Source organism: Mobula birostris, chromosome 9, assembly GCF_030028105.1.
Source record: "Mobula birostris isolate sMobBir1 chromosome 9, sMobBir1.hap1, whole genome shotgun sequence".
NCBI lineage: Eukaryota > Metazoa > Chordata > Chondrichthyes > Myliobatiformes > Myliobatidae > Mobula > Mobula birostris.
Genome location: NC_092378.1, coordinates 38,220,472 through 38,239,228, shown reverse-complemented (window position 1 = coordinate 38,239,228; position 18,757 = coordinate 38,220,472). Strand labels below are relative to the sequence as shown.

The window sequence follows — 18,757 nt, the reverse complement described above, 5'->3', positions numbered from 1 at the left end:
GAGGAATTGATCAGTCCTGAGCTGCATCTCTTATCACGCTGTCAATTTGGGTGTATTTTAAATGGATAATTACCATGCTACCATGTCATCTGCTGAAGAGAAATATGTCAGGGAGTGTTTTTGTAAATGGCAAACAATAAAAATTGCATTTCTGTGATGCTACAGATTAGCAGATCTGCATTCGGGCTTCAAACCTGAATGGAAAATGACTACAGTAAATATAATAGCATCTTAACGGACACACGCAAGATCTGGAAATGAGGAAAGATGATTATAATTGGGCAAGGAGGGTTGTAAAATATGAAACATGTTGAAATAACTATAGCTGAAAATGTGCACTTTTCTGAATCAAAATATATTTCATTTCATCAATCTAAAAGAGAGCTTTTACTAGAGTTGCTGTTATTGGCTTCATGCTTGGTTTCTTGCCTTAGCAGGGGAGAGACAAACGTATCAATGATTGATAATATCAGCAAATTGACATAGTAGCAGTCGTAAGAACATTATGGAGAAGAACAGGTCAGTTTGGGAACCAATGGGCTTTATGTTGCTATGAGTCAAAGTAGGTTTCAATGTAAATTTAGCTGTATAAATACTTGCCGAACACTTACTAGACTGATTTATTTGTTTGTTTATTTTGTAAATTTGTGCCAAAGCTAAAATATGTCTTTGCTTTTTTTGGCCATGTTTAACATTTGATGAAATAGAGGAGTTTTCTGTTATGCCGAGGCTCGAGGCTTGTGAATACACTCAGAATGACTTATTCCCCAGTTTATTTTCCACCACTCCCACAGGAAAATCAGTGTAGACCTGATTTGCCAGAAAGCAAATCCAAAACCAGAGACCTGCTTTGCTGGGAATTGTGGTACAGTCTTCATTTCTATCACCTTGTGCCAGTTGCTGAGTTTTAGTCATCCCTGCAGGAGAATATAGAATTTGGAGCTTTTTTCACTGCATATTAGCAAAGGGTCTCAGTTCTTTTCCCATCCATAATCTAACTCATGACATATTTTTTGCAAACCTTTGACAGAATGATCCTGGGAATAAAGGGTTAATGTATGAGGAGCATTTGATGGCTGGAGTTTAGAAGAATGAGGGGAATCTCATTGAAACGTATCAAATATTGAAAGCCTGGATCGAGTGGATGTGGAGATGATGTTTCCTATAGTGGGAGAGTCTAGAACCAGACGGCACAGAATCACAATAAAATGATGTCCCTTTAGAACAGAGATGAGGAGAAATTTTTGTTAGCCAGAGGGTGGTGAATCTGTGGAATTCATTGCAACAGACTGCTGTGAAGGTTAAATCATTGGGTATATTTAAAGTGGAGTCTGACAGTTTAGTCAGGGCATCAGAGGTTATGTGGAGAAGGCAGGGGAATGAGGTTGAGAGGGATATCAAATCAGTCATGATGGAATGGTGGAGCAGACTTGATGGGCCAAATGGCCTAATTCTGCTCTTATGCCTTATGGTCTGTATCTGAAGGGAGTACCTGTATCCTTTTTACAAGCTTCAGTTGATTCAGTATCAATACATGATAAGTGGGGTAGATTATGAAGAACTTAATTAAAACTCTTTAAATGGTTCCATTTTAGGTTTTTGAGGTTAAATATATTTTGTAAATTTCTTACTTTTTATACAGTTCATTGAGGTTGTCCAGTAATCCTTTACCTTTAATGAATGTGATACCATTTATTATCCTAACAAGCCTTTTCAGTTCTTTGTAAATCGTCAATGTTTTCTTTCCAAAGCCAGCACAACTTTTTTCTATTTTCAGCAGATTTATTGGGACACTGGTGTTAGTCAATAAGTTATAAGTGGGATGAGTTGTATGACTCAAAGCAAACTGTATTGTCTATTTAAAGGGAAGAGAAGCCATAGCAATTCCTCACAATAAAACCAGTGTAATTTCTCCACAGTTATAAGCGGAGGATTGTTACATTGTGTGCATAAAATTAATCTCAGTCATTTCCAGTAGTGAAGTCACCAAGCTCAAGAGAATTAACCAATTATCCGCACTCCAGCTAGCTGTAACATTTTCCTTTTCCCATAAATATCCTGATGAAGGGCTACAAACAGATACTTCCAATCACTCATGTTTCTTTTCTTGGTGACTGATTACTTTTTTGGTTGGCTTTTTATTTGTGAGCAAATTAATAATGTTTTCAGATTCCTAAATATTCTCATCTCCCTGAACCATTGTTCTGTATGTAGATAGTATTTCCATATGTCATTTCAGACATCCATTGTGTGGTCTCTTGATGATTTACACAAACAGCTTTTTCTCCTTGCCATATTCTGGTCAACATCAGAGATGGGTTCATCTCTTCACTTAAAATTGTCTGCAAATCCAATGTGGTTCTCTGATCTTAATGCAGGACTGTCTTAGCAGTTTCCTATTTTTGTTTAGTAGCTTTCTGTGTCCTTAACATATTTGAAAGACCTGAATACTGTGACACATTACTGGTCAGGATTCTTGATTTTGTTTATTCCTGTTCATTATAATCATATGTTATAAATTCGGCTAATAACAGTTGCTAGGAGAAAAATCTTCAAAGCAGAACTGATTATGGATACTTGTGTAGAACGTAACCTCCCTTCTCACAATTTCTGGTTGATTATAAGGACTTGAAAACATGCCACTTGAATGACATTTTGTTACTGATATTCCTCTCTCTCAGCCCCTTCACTCTCTGTTCTGCAGGTTAGATTTGATGCCTGCTATAGGCGAGTTGAGCACTCACAACTTTTATTGGATTTGTTCTTTCTTTGCCACATGGGTGTAGAGACCAAACCTTTGGATATACTTAAAGTGGAGGTTGATAGGTTCTTGATTAGTAAGGGTATGGAAGGTTATGGGGAGAAAGCAGGAGAATGGGGTGAGAGGGATAATAATTCAGCCATAATGGGATGGTGGTGCAGACTCAATGGACTGATTAGCCCAATTCAGCTCCTATGTCTTACAGTCTTCATAACTGCTCTTGGACCTCCACAACTGTCCTAAGTTGCATACACAGGCAGCATTTATCGTACTTCATGTAAATCTGTTGCTTATTCATTCATGTCCTGCCAGAAGATTTTTTTCAGACTGATTTGGATGTCAGGGGCATTAATTACTGAGCTTTATTTAAGTGCAGGCAGCCTCATTTCTTTTCTTTTAAAAATAATTTACACTTTTTCTATTCCGATTTCCGGGAGAGTTGGCTCAGTATGTACCATTGGAAAATTCATTATCAAGTGTAATCATCTTTGGGCGACTATTTCAGTCCTGGGGTTGCTGCAGGTCTGTGTGGCTCCTGAGATCGGAAAAATGGGCTGAAAAATGGCAGATGGAGTTTAATACAGACAAATGTGAGGTATTACACTTTGGAAGGACAAACCAAGGTAGAACATACAGGGTAAATGGTAAGGCACTGAGGAGTTCAGTAGAACAAAGGGATCTGGGAATACAGGTACAAAATTCCCTAAAAGTGGCGTCACAGGTAGATAGGGTCGTAAAGAGAGCTTTTTGTACATTGGCCTTTATTAATCAAAGTATTGAGTATAAGAGTTGTAATGTTATGGTGAGGTTGTATAAGGCATTGGTGAGACCGAATCTGGAGTATTGTGTCCTGTTTTGGTCACTAAATTACTGGAAGGATATTAATAAGGTTGAGAGAGTGCAGAGACGGTTTACAAGGATGTTACCGGGACTTAGGAAACGGAGTTACAGAGAAAGGTTGAATAGGTTAGGAATTTTATTCCCTGTAGCAGAGAAGAATGAGGGGAGATTTGATAGAGGTATATAAAATTATGATGGGTATAGATAGAAGGAAGTATTTTGGGGGGGGGGGCTTCACACAAAGAGTGGTGGGAGCATGGAATGAGCTGCCAGATGAAGTGGTAAATGCGGGCTCACTTTTAACGTTTAAGAAAAACTTGGACTGATACATGGATGAGAGGGATATGGTCCGGGTGCAGGTCAGTGGGACTAGGCAGAAAAATAGTTCGGCATAGCCAAGAAGGGCCAAAAGGCCTGTTTCTGTGCTGTAGTGCTCTATGGTTCTATCAGAAGTCCTAAGAACTACTAGCATCCTTTTTGCGCTCTATTCTGCATGTGCTGGCGGACCAGGAATGGATGCAGGACCATGGGGAGGCAGTGCAAGGGGAAAATTTCCGGTGACCTGAAAATCCATCAAGTCCTGAGCTGGAGGCTGGAAGCAGGAGCTAGGAGATTAGTGACAACAGTGGTGGTGAGAGGTTTTGATGAGATGGTCTTTTGAGGAGTGTGTCAAAATATAAGAGTTGTGAGATATGGGTCTGGTACAATGGGTGTACACTGAAATAGTTAAAGGGGATCTGATGAATCTGGTTCTCAATGTTGGCCTGAGACTTGAAGGAGGTCTCCTTTAAATATCAGTGCCAGAATGGTATGAAAACACATTTGTTCTGAGAGTATCCAAGGGGAGGTGCATCCTGAAACATTGTGGCCTAATTTCCCAGGTACTGCTCCAGAGGGGTGAAAAATATATCAAATGCATAAGGGAGAATCACCCTGGTAAGTGCTTAGTGAATATCTGGAATGCCACAATTCAACAGTTAAATAGTTGCAACAGAGTTCCTTTTTATAACTGAGCAATTCATGCATTGTCTGAAAATTTAGTTCCACGAAGTGCATGTTTATATATTCAGAATGTATTTCTGTAAAAATAGAAGCTCGTTACCATGTTTGTTTGTCAACTTTACTTTCACCCAAGTGACTGGACACTTGGGTTAAGTAGGTAAAAAAAAAACTTGCATATTACATTCTCTGTTTCTAAGATATATTCCAGCACAGGACATCAGCAGCCCTGATAATATTGGAATGCTGCTTTGCTAAGTGACTTTTCCTCTTGAGGAAAAGCACAACACACAAGTAGATAATTGAAATGTAATTTTTACTGTTGAATTAGTCAAATTTTTTAACATTGGCAGTACGGTACCTTTCAGCAACCGTACCTGTGCAACTTTTGGTACTTAAAGTGATTTGTTCCATTCTAGCAAACATTTGAGTCTAGATGAGAAGCCCGGATATTGTTAGTTAAATCTAAGCTAACAGTGCAATAAACCTGGCAAGAATGGTTGAGTTTCATCAAGTTGTCAGATCACTGGAAAATGCAACTGACTTGTGCAGGATCTTTCTCAGAGAATATAATCTACTTTTCCTATTTGTTCCATCTTTTGCCCATGCTGTTCACTTAGTTCTCAATATGCTGACTCGTGAAGAGAAGGGTACTTGGCTGATGTTCCAGGAAATCAGGAAACTTGGAATCTGACTTCATTGCAAAACTACTCCCAAAGCTGTTAAAATAGGCCACTAAATAGAGAAATGTTTCTCTGGGGGTGTATTTGGAGAATAAAGCATGACTGGGAATTGTATTTAATTGAGAGGTTAGTTCATGTCACAAACTGAAAAGAATTTATTGTTGCAATCTAGCCACAAAGATTATATTGTTATCTGGTATTCATTTCTTTCTTTATTGCACTTATTATAGAAGTTTGGGTACTTTTGCTTTTTCAGAAGAATAATTTGTAATATTTTACTTACTTTTCCATCATATCATTGAACAAACAAAACAGAAGGCGGCAATTTGGCCCATCATACCCATGCAAGCACGCTATCAGAATAACATACCATTATACAATAGTTCCACCTCCTACATTTATCTATTTTCCTCTCAAAGGCCACCATGAAATCTGTCTCATCACATCTACAGGCAATACATTCCAGATTCCAGTTACAAGATATGTAAAATTCTCTTTCCTCACGTCATTGTTAAATCTCTTTCATTTTTACCTCTTGTGTTTTATAGCCCCCTTTAAGATCTCCCCTGAGCCGCCTTCAACAACAACAGCTCCAATGACTCTAATCCGTATTTGCAAATGCAACAACAAACCATCTGCTGGAGGAACTTAGTGAGTTGAGCAGCATCTGTTTGGGGTTGTGGGGTGAGGGGAAAGGAATTGTCTGTGTTTTTGGTTGGGACTTTGTATCAGGATGAATATCAAAAATCCCTTCCATACACAATCCACGCTACAGATGCTACTCGATTTGCTGAGTTTCTCCAGCGGTTTGTTTTCTCCTTATTATTACTGTTTCTTGTATCCCTATTACTGTCTTGTCTTCTCCTTGGAACCATTCTTGTTAACCTTCTCTGGATCTTCTTCAGTGCCTCCACATCCTTCCTCTTAGGAGGTGTTGAGAAATGAGCACATTAATTAGTGTAGCTGAGGATGGACCTGAGGTTTATTTATTTATTTATGGAGATTAGATTAGATTAGAGTATGAGGACACGCAGTCCTCTTTTATTGTCATTTAGTAATGCATGCATTAAGGAATGATACAATGTTCCTCCAGAATGATATCACAGAAACACAAGACAAACCAAGACTAAAAAAAACTATCAAAAGCCACATAATTATAACATATAGTTACAACAGTGCAAAGCAATACCGTAATTTGATAAAGAACAGACCATGGGCATGGTAAAAAAAAAAGTCTCAAAGTCTCTCAAAAGTCCCATCATCTCACGCAGACAGTAGAAGGAAGAGAAACTCTCTTCCTGTCGTGAGCCTCCAGCACCGCAAACTTGCTGATGCAGCACCCTGGAAGCACCCGACCACAGACGACTCTTGAGTCCATCTGAAAACTTCGAGCCTCCGACACCGAGCACTGAGCACCGAACGCTTCGACCCCGGCCCTGGCAACGGGCAATAGACAAAGCCAAGGATTTGGATACAGCAGGAGTAGGGCTTTCTGACCTTTTGAGTCACACCGCCCAGCGACCCCTGTTTCAACCATAACCTAATCACGGGTCATTTTACAATGGAGGACCTGGAGGAAATCAATGTGATCACAGGGAGAATGTATAAACTCCTTGCAGACAGTGACGGATTGGCTTTGTACTCCATTGGCAAACCAGAATTATTTTCTCAACCTGCCGTGCTAGTTTCAATAATAGAGCTCCCTCTCCCTCATTTCCCTTCTTCCTGCACCATTTTCAGAACAGCCTCTCATCCTCACTTTCCTCTGCATTAAACTTCACCTGCCACATATCTGCCCATCCTACAAGCTGATTTATATCCCGTTGCAATTTATCACCACCTCCATATTTAGAAATTGTAGTTTACAGCCCTAAGTCTAGCTCATTAATAGTCCCACTGGAAATGTAGTTGCTTCACAACTCCAGTAACCAGTGGCATCATAATCTATGGTAAATTCTATACAGTTTGCACATTTGTCCTGTAATTACAGAGGTCTACCCCCACATAGCAAAAATAGGCTGACTGTTAGTTTAATTGACTATGGTGAATTAACCTTAATGTAGGTGGGAGGTTGTAGAGTTGGGCATGTGTGAGAATGGGTTACAGGGAAATAGTGTGGAAATGTGATTGGTGTTGCTCTGAGAGCAGACAGACTTAAGATGAATTGCTTCCTCCTCTGTTATAGGAAAACATATGATTAGCTGAGGTTAACTTACTAAGGGGAAAAGTGGGTTAACATCTGTTAAAACAGCAAAGTAATACAACCTCATTGCGTTGGTAACCACCTTATATTGGCAGTAATTCTAGGTTTTGAGAAGAACAGAACTGATTAATTAGTCATTGTACAAGACCCAATATTCCTGACAACAGCATGGTTTAAGGACAAGTTGGCCTCTGATAATGGCCTGGACAAGTACAGTACCAAGCACTAATGAGTCAATATTAAATACTTAATTCATGCTCACAATAAAGAAGTGTGACAGTAAAAAAAAGGCTTTATGAGGCTGATTTCTTCTCCCAGATAGTCTATGACAGTGATGGACAGTGATCTGGACCAGCTGGATAAATGGGTTCAGAAATGGCAGATGGAATTTAGTGCAGGCAAATGTGAGGTGTTGCACTTTGGGAGGTCAAACACAATGAACAGCGGGGCATCAGGGGTATGGTAGGACAAAGGAATCTGGGGAAACAGATCCATAATTCCTTGAAAATATATAGGATCATAAAGAGAGTTTTTGGCACATTGGACTTCATAGATCAGAGTATTGAGTACAGGAGTTGGGATGTTATGTTGAAATTATATAAGATGTTGGTGAGGGTTAATTTGGAGTATTGTGTGCAGTTCTGGTCACTTACCTACAGGAAAGGTATCAATAAGATTGAAAGAGTACAGAACAAATTTGCAAGGATGTTGCTGGGACATGAGGACCTACGTCATTGGGAAAGATTGAATAGATTGGGACTTTATTCTCTAGACTGTAGGAGAATGAGGGGAGATTTGACAGAGGTAAAATTATGAGGGGTATAGATAGGGTAAATGCAAGCAGGCATTTTTCACTGAGGTTGGGTGAGGCTAGAACTAGAGGTCATAGGTTACGGATGAAAGGAGAAGTACTTGAGGGGAAACATCATTCAGAGGGTGAGAGTATGGAATGAGCTGCCAGCGAAAGTGGTGAATTTGGGTTCAATTTGAACACTGAGAGAAGTTGGATAAGTACATGAATAGGAGGTGTATGGATGGCTATGGTTCAGGTATAGGTCAGTGGGACCAGAGAGAATAATAATTTGGCACGGTCTAGATGGGCTGAAGTGCCTGGTTCTGCGCTGTAGTACTTTATGTTCTCTATGTAGTTGAGAACTTCTGCATAACGAATGCTAACTAATCCACTTTTTTTGGATCTTTCAGACTGGCTTCCCAAACACTGGGAACGGCTATTGTTCAAAAGCTTTATGTATTCCTTTTTTCTAGTAACTCTTCATATAAAGCCATCTTTCTTGTGCTTTTAGCATTAATCCTAAGCTTAGCCTTTCTTCGTACATATGCAGCAACTACTAGACATAGTCTTTTACTATTTATTCTCTTAATCCCTTTTAAAACATTGAATTCTTTTTCTAAATTTGCCATTAAGCTTCTCTGGTGTGGTGAACGATATTCCAGTTTTTCAAGTACTCCATCGTATATCCTCTGATCTTGGTGGCCTCTATCGATTTATGTGGCACTTTTGCTTTGGTTACCAATATCTTTCTACAATGGGGTTTTAAAAGCTGCTTCCATTACCCTATCTAACGTCCTGCCTGTGTTGTGCATCACCTTTTTGTCTTATACTCTGTGACAATAGGAATGTAACATCCAGAACACTCCATTGACTTCCTTCAGGCTTTTTAACACGTTCTGTGTTATCTGTACCTCCTGATCAGTTTTTCCAATGTATTTTGCCTTTTTATAAAGTTTGTTCATATTCATGGGCATCACAATCAGAATCATGTTTAATATCACTGGTATATGTTGTAACAACACACATCAAAGTTGTTGGTGAACGCAGCAGGCCAAGCAGCATCTGTAGGAAGAGGCCGAGACCCTTCGTCAGGACTAACTGAAGGAAGAGTGAGTAAGGGATTTGAAAGTTGGAGGGGGAGATCCAAAATGATAGGAGAAGACAGGAGGGGGAGAGATAGAGCCAAGAGCTGGACAGGTGATAGGCAAAAGGGGATACGAGAGAATCATGGGACAGGAGGTCCGGGAAGAAAGACGGGGGGGGGTTACCCAGAGGATGGGCAAGAGGTATATTCAGAGGGACAGAGGGAGAAAAAGGAGAGTGAGAGAAAGAATGTGTGCATAAAAATAAGTAACAGATGGGGTACGAGGGGGAGGTGGGGCCTAGCGGAAGTTAGAGAAGTCGATGTTCATGCCATCAGGTTGGAGGCTACCCAGACGGAATATAAGGTGTTGTTCCTCCAACCTGAGTGTGGCTTCATCTTTACAGTAGAGGAGGCCGTGGATAGACATGTCAGAATGGGAATGGGATGTGGAATTAAAATGTGTGGCCACTGGGAGATCCTGCTTAAATGTTGAAATCAACCCCGTACCCACCACTTGCACTGGCAGCTCGCTCCACACTCTCAACACCCTCTGAGTGAATAAGTTCCCCCTCATGTTCCCTTTAAACATTTCAGCTTTCACCCTTAACCAATGACTCCAAGTTCTACTCTCACCCAACCTCAGTGGAAAAGCATTTATTGCATTTGTACCCCTCATAATTTTGTATCCCTTTATCAAGTCTCCCCTCAATCTTCTACACTGTAGGGAATAAATTTCTAACCTACTCAACCTTTCCTAGTAAGTTAGGTCCTCAAGTGTCATTAACATCCTTGTAAATTTTCTATGCACTCTTTCAATCTTATTTACATCTGTTCTGTAGGTAGGTGACCAAAACTGGACACAATACTCCAAATTAGGCCTCACCAGCATCTTATATAATTTCAACATATCATCCCAACACCTGTAGAGCCCAGAGATTCTGAATACTGAATGTCTGCTAACATATTTTGGTAGAGAACAGTGGTAATGGGAATAACAGGGCATTGGGAGAAATCTCTGTCTCACTGTCACTGTATTTCTCTTGCTCTCTGTTTCTCTTGAATCTAAAACTAATCTTAAGTTGCACTGGAAAATTGATCTGAAGAGTATGTGGATCAATTCCATCAGATGATGTCAAGAGTTTGACACACTGAGGATTTAATTGGGAAAAAATACATGCCTTTCAATGTGTCTTAGATGTTTAACCAAATATTGAATGGTAGTATTTTTTTCAGAATTCTGTGATTGAAAATCTTACCTATTCCAGAACAAAATGTGAAAACAATAATTCTCAGGGTGTCTTGTGTCAATCTAGAAATTTAACCAGCACTTCCAACCGCTGGTCACCAATGAACCCATGATCCAATTTCCATGCCAGATGTCCATGAGTTGACATTATTTCTTTTGCAATGCTCCTTTTGCATGGAACATGAATCACTTTGGCCCAGGAACCTGAATGCTTGGAGGCTTGTATCACAATTTGGCTTTCCTATTATACCGCTGGTTAGAGATGACTAATATGTAAATCAATTATTTGTCAATGGTAGTTTCGTTCCCAACACTACTTCTTCCCTAAAACTTCTGGTCATCTAGGACCTGGTCCCAACCTTCTCCCCACCCAACCCGCCTACATCCACTGGACCCCAAGCACTACTACCAACTGTTATCGCTGACAGTGTTTTAGTATCTGATTGCTTCTCCCTTCTACTTGACTTGAACCTTCAGACCATCTATTAATGGCGTTTTCTGCTTTTTCTTCCCCATCTGCAGCAGACCTCTGATTTGTGCTGTGACTGCTGGCTAAACTTTCCCTGAACCCAACGGACAAAGTTTGTAACAGAGAGGGAGAATAAATTAAACTTGGGGTGCACCCTTTAGGATGCATTTTTACTCTTTAGATCTGTTCCTTTCTTTTAAGTGAAAAAAGTTTCTGGAATATCAGTTGACAGTGTACTTTATCCTTTAATTTTGTCAACTCTTGATTAAATATACCATTTACATTGCATGAAATGCTCTTTTCCTAAGTAAGAATTTAAGCATAAGCCACCAAAATCCAAAAAGAAAATTAATAATACATTTGGGAGTTACAGTATTTGAACAAAATATCGGATTTTATGTGATGCAGAATTGTTTTCTGTACCATTTAAAAATGAGAACGCCTTCATGTCAATCTGTAGTAGAAAGAAAAGGCGCATCTATTAAACCAAGTGAAGTCATGTTTGCTTCTGGCAGCTCTATATGTAGCAATGGTGTCATACGTGTTTTTCTGGTGTCATTGGGATTGCTGTGTTGGGAGATGTAGCAATGCAGAGAGCTTACTGTACGTGGTTGGTTTTATAGTCACCATTATTGGACCTGATCTTTCATTGTCAATGAGAGGTTTCCTTGGATACAGTCTCAGAATTGATTGACATTCCTTTATCCTACTGTCATAACTCAGCCACCCAAAGTATACCCCTTTAGTTGTAGTGTGAAAGTTGGCTCCATGAATATAAAATTAACTAGAAGGTTAAGTGACAAAGTAGATCTGTCCTGAGCTGGGCATCTTTAGTAAAGTGCTAATTGCAGGAACATTACTCTATTGTCTTTCCATAGGTAATTTCAATGGACAGTGTTAGAATGTCCTACAACAAATATTTGATTTCACTAGCCACAAAGTATCAGGTGGAGTTTAAATTGTGTACAGGTCTTATTTCCTAAAGAATGGAACCCATTTTATGCTAAACCATAATTATGCTATCCATAATTTCATAACCCCAGAATAATCCCTAATGGAGGGAATGAGCAATTTAAAATTGGTGATGGAACTCCTGACTATTGAGTGACAACCCTTTCCTTGGGAGTTAGGAGAGAGTTATCAAACAAATGTGTGTCAATCTTCACGAGGTCTATGAATCCCTGAAGGGGTCTTTGTTTTTTTCTTAAAGTAAGCATTATCACCAACTGTGGTTGAGTACTCATTGCAGAGATCAGAAAGTTGTGAGATAGTTTCTAAGTTCTCAACATGCATGGCATATTAGCATTCAAGTATGCACAATGGAGGCCAACAGCATTTGACATGAACTTGGGCATTCTTCAGATTCTTTTGTGCAGGTAGCACACAAAAATCATAAAGATGATGACCTTCATGAATTTTTTCGAGGTAACAATTAAAGGGAATATGGCCCTGCCTACGATAATCATCTGATTCTGCCATCCTTGCTCCAGGACACATCACTGTCCTCATCCCCTAATCCTTTCGTTATAGGACCTGACACTTGTTTTTTTTTTCTGCTTATTGCTGAAAGCCAGTGTTAATGGAGTTAAAAATATAGGTGCACAGTACGAATTAAGACGGATTCCACTGCATGTGATGCCTGGGTCATCTTACACAACCATTGCAGCAAGGTGTCCCAGCACAAATGTGCATTAGTCCATTACACCTCCTGTTTAGTGGAACAATATCTCAGCCAATTAAAGGAAGGATTTTGGCATTTGTATCTGCTCAGAGAGATGGAAACACTTACAACATCATCCGTTAGGAAGCTTCTAACCTCCAAAGAATAAAGCCTTTGATCTGTTGCACTAATGGAAAATAAATTGTTATTGTTGTTAACTCTGACTGATTACCATCTATGGATGAATATCAACAATAACAATTATACAAGTTTGTGTTTGAAAATTTAAAAGACGAGAGCATTTCACTATTACACAATTTTTTTTCTGGAGCTTTTTAGAAAACTCTAGGTGAACTATTTTTAATTTTTGCTTGTATAGAATTAGCTGAAAAAACTGATAGGTACAACAAATATGTACTGTATAAGAATAGTTTGGTTTTGTTCCTTTTTACTTAGCTGCTTTTCCTTACTGTTCATATTTAAAGTTATGAATGTTCACTGTGTTAGTGTGAGATTGAAATTTAAATTTCAGTTCTGCAAACACAAAAATTGTGATGGTGAGGTGTGATAAACAAGTTTAAAACAGATGTTCCTGCCATTTCAGGTGACATACAGAAAAAGAAAAACTACATGTGCTATTTTCCATTAGCAAATGTCATGAGGTTTACCAGTCAGTTTTCACTTTTAAGATATGCCAGGACATGAAATTTGGGAAGGCTGCAAAACTCCACAGAAAGAACTTGAAACAACATTTTCAAGATTTCTTCCCAGAAATGGGGAAACTTTGTTTTTGATTGACTGCTATCAACACAATTTGTTATTGGCAGCTACCAGTGATATAAAAAAACAGAAAATATGAGAAATAGTCAGCAGTGAAGAGAGGAACAGAATTAAGAGGTGGCTGACAATCAGAACCAGGCCACGTCTGGGCTGCTGATAGAGCTGCTGCTTCACAGTTCCAATAACCAGGATCCAGTCCTAGCCCCAGGTGATGTTTGTATGTTCTCCCTGTGACCATATAGGTTTCTTCTGGGTGCTCCACTCTCATCCAAAATGTCAAAGGTAGATTAATTGGTCACTGTATGTGAGCCTGAGGGAGCTGATGACAATGCTGAGAGAATACTGAGAAAATTAATGGAGGTACAAGATTACTCTGTGTCAGCATAGATAGACTCAATGGGAGGACATTGTATCATTTGTCACAAAGTAAAATACTGTTGTTAAGAGCACTTTAGCAATAGAAAGGAGGAGGGGGTGAAGAGAAGCTTCTGATTATTGACTTCATGAGGAGGAAGCTGGAGGTCCATGAGCCAGTCCTCATCTGAGGATCAGAGGTGGAGAGGGTCAGCAAATTTAAATCTCTCGCTGTTATCATTTCAGAGAATTTGTCCTGGGTCCAGCATGTAAGTGCCATTATGAAGAAAGCATGGCAGCACCTCTACTTCCTTACAAATTTGTAAAGATTTGGCATGATATCTAAAACTTTGACAAACTTCCATAGATGTGTGGTGGAGTGTATATAGACTGGTTGCACCAAGGCCTGGTATGGAAATACCAATGCCCCGAATAGAAAATCCAACAAAAATTAGTGGATACTTCCCAGTCCATCATGGGTAAAGCTGTCCCTACCATTGAACCCATCTGCATGGAACACTGTTGCAGGAAAACAGCATCCATCATCAAGGAACCCCACCACCCAGGACATGTTCGCTTCTCACTGCTGCCATCAGGAAGATGGTATGGGATCCTCAGACCCACACCATCAGGTTCAGGAACAGTTATTACCCCTCAACCACCGGGCTGTTGAACCAGGGGGTATAACTTCACTCGTCCCATCACTGAAACATTCCCACAACCTATGGACTCCCTTTCAAGGCTCTTCAACTAATTTTCTTGATGTTTATTGCTTATTTATTTAATATTTTTACTTTTGTATTTGCACAGTTTATTGTTATATTTCCACATCAGTTGTTTGTCCTGTTGGGTGCAGTCTTTCAATAATTCTATTGTGCTTCTTGGCTATACTGTGTATGCCCACAAGAAAATGGTGACATATATGTATAGTACTTTGATAATAAATTTATTTGAAATTCAGTTCATTGCTCTCCACAGAATGCTTAGTATTTCCAGCTTTCACTTATTATTTCAGATTTCTAGTCCCTGTTGTGATTTTGTATCCAGCATTGTGTTCATTCCTCTTTGTTGTCTGTGTTCATTCACCATTCGCTACAATATTTAGGAGACATTTGGAAAAGCACGTGGAGGGTAAAGTTTTAAAGGGATATGAGCCAAACACAGCCAAATAGCATTAGCTTGGTGGATGCCATGGTTTGCATGGACAAGTTGGGCAGAAGGTTGTTCCCATGCTGTCTCTATCTGTAATCTACATCTCCTCCAGAATGACAAATTTCTTCAGTTGACAGCACCAGTGTTTGCATCACCATCTCCCCTGTTCAGCTGTCTATCACAGACATCCCCTTTGTAACTTTTCCCATTTGCCGATTCTGCTGAAAAGTCTTTAATCTGAAATACTAACTCTACTTCTTTCTCCACAGACGCTGCCTGATCTTGAATATTTTAAACAGGCTTTGTTTTTACTTCCCATTTTCAATATCTATAGTTCTTGCTTTTTATGTGGTAGCAATATTATGTGAACATTTTTAATACCCCTTTGCACATTCTACCTTATGCAGCACCAAAAGGGCCCTAACAGAGGCACCCTTTGAAATACATGTCTGTCCCACATATATTAGAATGGTGAAGTTTTTGTAATTCAAAAATAAACCAAAATGCAATTAGTTTTTATCCCCTCTGTATTTGGAGTTGGTGGTCATATTCAAGGAGGGAAGAGGTGGAAATTGTGGTGGGAATTTTCATATAGCTAATTGCCACCTTTTCTTGTCCTTTGCATTTTGAATCTATTTGTCAGACATTATCTATACTGCAAATGGTTTTAAATATCAGCAGGTCAAAGTTTCTTATTGGAATCTGAGAGGAAGAAAAGCTGGTAACATTTTAAGGCATTCTGTGGTATAACATTACATTAGAATATAGTTCTGATAAAGTCTCAGACCTGAAAGGTTAACTCTATTTCCCTTGCCACATTTGATGCCTAACTGTTGAGTGTTTCCAACATTTCTATTTTTTATTGTACCATCCCAGCCCATATCTTGCCACCACCACCTTATGTTAGGCCCAACCCATGTCATTGTGCTAAGCAAGTAGCATTAAGCCTGGTGCCACATCTTTGCACCAGTACAATATTATCAGGTCCAACCTCCTGTTAACTACCTAAGGCTGATTACCTAAATTGTCAATTCGCATTGTCATGCCTTCTCACTTTATGTAATATAAATGAAATGTGAGAGATTGAATGATTGGGAAAAATCCCATCTCTATGCACAATACTTTGCAGATCTCCAGGAAATGTAAGTCCTGCATGAGTGTGCATCTAATGAAGTATTCATGTGTGTACTTTCTGTTTTATGTGGACTACTTAGAGGTTAGTGAAAGCAGTAAAAATTAAGATGAATTATGACCTTCAGAAGAACACTTAATAATTCTGGAAAGTTGGCCTGGAAGTGATATTTGGCAGGCAAACTTAATGTTTACATGAGATTATGTTACTTTAATGAAGACCACAAAATGTTTGAAATAATTGGGTTAACCCTGCCATTAAAAATATTGAGTTGTGGAATGTTGTGTAAACCTGTTAACTCTTAATTTGCTGGTAATGATAGCATTGTTTTCAATGTTTTAGTTGACATGGATGATTTTAACCAAATCGTAAATTCTTCTTTTCAAAAAATATATTCAGGAACTTTTTCTGCATTCTTTAGTAATGTTTAGCACTGCAGCATTTTTAATATAGTTATGGTAGCAATGTTTCTGTGACCATTTTCTGAACTGTCCCCTCTTTTCCATTATTATTTACCACAGCACAATAGGTTTGCTGTGAGTTGTTTGTACTCTTGAACTGAAAGCTCAGATTTACTGGGACAATCAAATACCTTCACTATGGTGCTTGTCTCCATTACTGTTGATTACCTTCTGCTCTTATGTAATGTCTTCCAAAACATCCTGTGCTTTATTGAGTCTTGTTAACTGTCTTCCAGATGTTGACGAATGTGACAATGACTACAATGGTGGTTGCGTTCATGAGTGCATCAACATTCCTGGCAACTACAGGTGCACTTGTTACGATGGTTTTATGCTGGCGCACGATGGACATAATTGCCTGGGTAAGTTGTATCACTTCCTTAAATGTAGTGTTAGAATTAACATCTTTTTACACTCAGTTTTCTTTGTAAATAAAGAAATACAATTTTAATTTTGTTTACCATTCTGTGGAAGAAATATTCTTCAAATATCACGTGCTTCAAGCTGAAGACTTGTGATAAATGTGATCATGCTCACGCAACAGTAGCCTTCTATCTTTAGTTTAACAATTTAATTTGAGGTAGTTTGTTAATCCAAATAAACGTGGATGGAATTCATACGCATCTCATTTGAGCGTGATATTCTGTTCATATGCTCCCTATTGTTGCCGTATGACTTTATGAACATCATACTTGAAGTGTGTGTGTTTCAGGAAATAAAGGGAGTGATCTCATAGAAGAGACCAAACAGATAAAAAGGTGAGATAGGGATATAGTTGCATATTCCATTTTTTTAGATCTCCAGGTACAGTATAACTTTTGTAAAGCTTTGGCAGAAACTGGAGAGATAACAGCAACAGTCATTGACCCTGACTGTTTTGTGGTTTCTAATAATCATTTGTTTAATTTACAGTGACAATTCAAGGAAATCCTGCAATAGTTATTGGAAAGCCAATTTCCATAGCACATAGACAAGAGCAAGTGGGTAAAGAAATTGATTTCAAGTGATTTGGGACACAGCTGTTTTAAGGAGATGGGGGGAGGGGTCATGGTGGAATGGTTAGAATTAGTGAATGAATAGTGATTGTCAGAATTTAAGAATGATTTATTTAAGTTACTGAAACAAAAACGATAGTACAAGGTGGCACAGGAGGTTATCACTCACAAGGTGTGTTAATATTTATGCAGGTTTGTTAAGATGAGAAGTCTGTGCATTTTATTTCTGTGTGACTTTGGCCAAATCCTGTAGTGTAAAACATTAATTGTTACATCAAAAACCCCATTAAGATTCATCTTAAATTTTTATTCCATTCCTATGTCTGTTAGATTCTCAATTTATTTGTCATAGTAGGAGTTCCCAGCCTTTTTTATGCCATGGACCCCTACCATTAATAGAGGAGTCCATGGACTCCAGGTTGGGAACCCCTGTGTTACACATGGGAATTGGAAGGAGGAAAATACTGTTGGTGGAGAACTTCAGGAAGTACCAATAGTATTCAAAATTTATTAGTTGGGATGGTTAATTTTCTATATTCTAAAATGTCATTTGTTTCTCTCAGGCTCCATGATGTTATTTCAACATGAAAACATTTTACTTTGTTTTGTCTAGTAATTTTGACCCAATTTGATTCAATTGCATCTTCTTTGCAATTTTCCATGCCACCACTTAAGTGAACCCAATACAAAGCTGAAACCTGGAGCCAGGTGTAACTATGGCCATCAGGTGATTTTTGGAAAATTAAATATAGTTGCAAAATCTGTCACTACATGTAAATATGACAACACTGAAACGGGTCACATAATACCAGAGATGACTCACTGCTTTGAAGTTAAGAATATCATTGATTTTCAGGGAAAATCCTCTATGCATGAGTGAGATAGAATTGCTCCTTTTATGCAGTTCACTTTAGCTGGTAAGTTGCTATGCTGAGGCAATTGGAATATTCCATTAAAACTTTAGAACAGTTCACTAATTTAATTTAAGTCAAACCACAATTTTTCCAAGTTAGCAAAGCAGTTTCCACTTCAGATTGTCATAACACATGGTATAGTTGCAAAGCTCTGGATTTCTACCAGTTGGAACACTAACTTTAAAAAGTTTCCAAAATATTGCACTAGAAGTTTTAGAAATGCAACTTTGG

The 18,757-nt window shown here is 38.7% G+C and overlaps 1 protein-coding gene across 3 annotated transcripts in view; it reads left to right on the top strand.

The window, feature by feature from the left end:
• scube1 (signal peptide, CUB domain, EGF-like 1) overlaps positions 1-18,757 on the top strand; it is a 269,935-nt gene that overhangs the window by 25,258 nt on the left and 225,920 nt on the right. For all 3 annotated transcript variants that reach the window (XM_072267854.1, XM_072267853.1, XM_072267852.1), the window contains one exon: positions 16,854-16,979. In XM_072267854.1, coding sequence (XP_072123955.1) covers positions 16,854-16,979 — 126 coding nt within the window. The remainder of the gene's footprint in view (positions 1-16,853; positions 16,980-18,757) is intronic.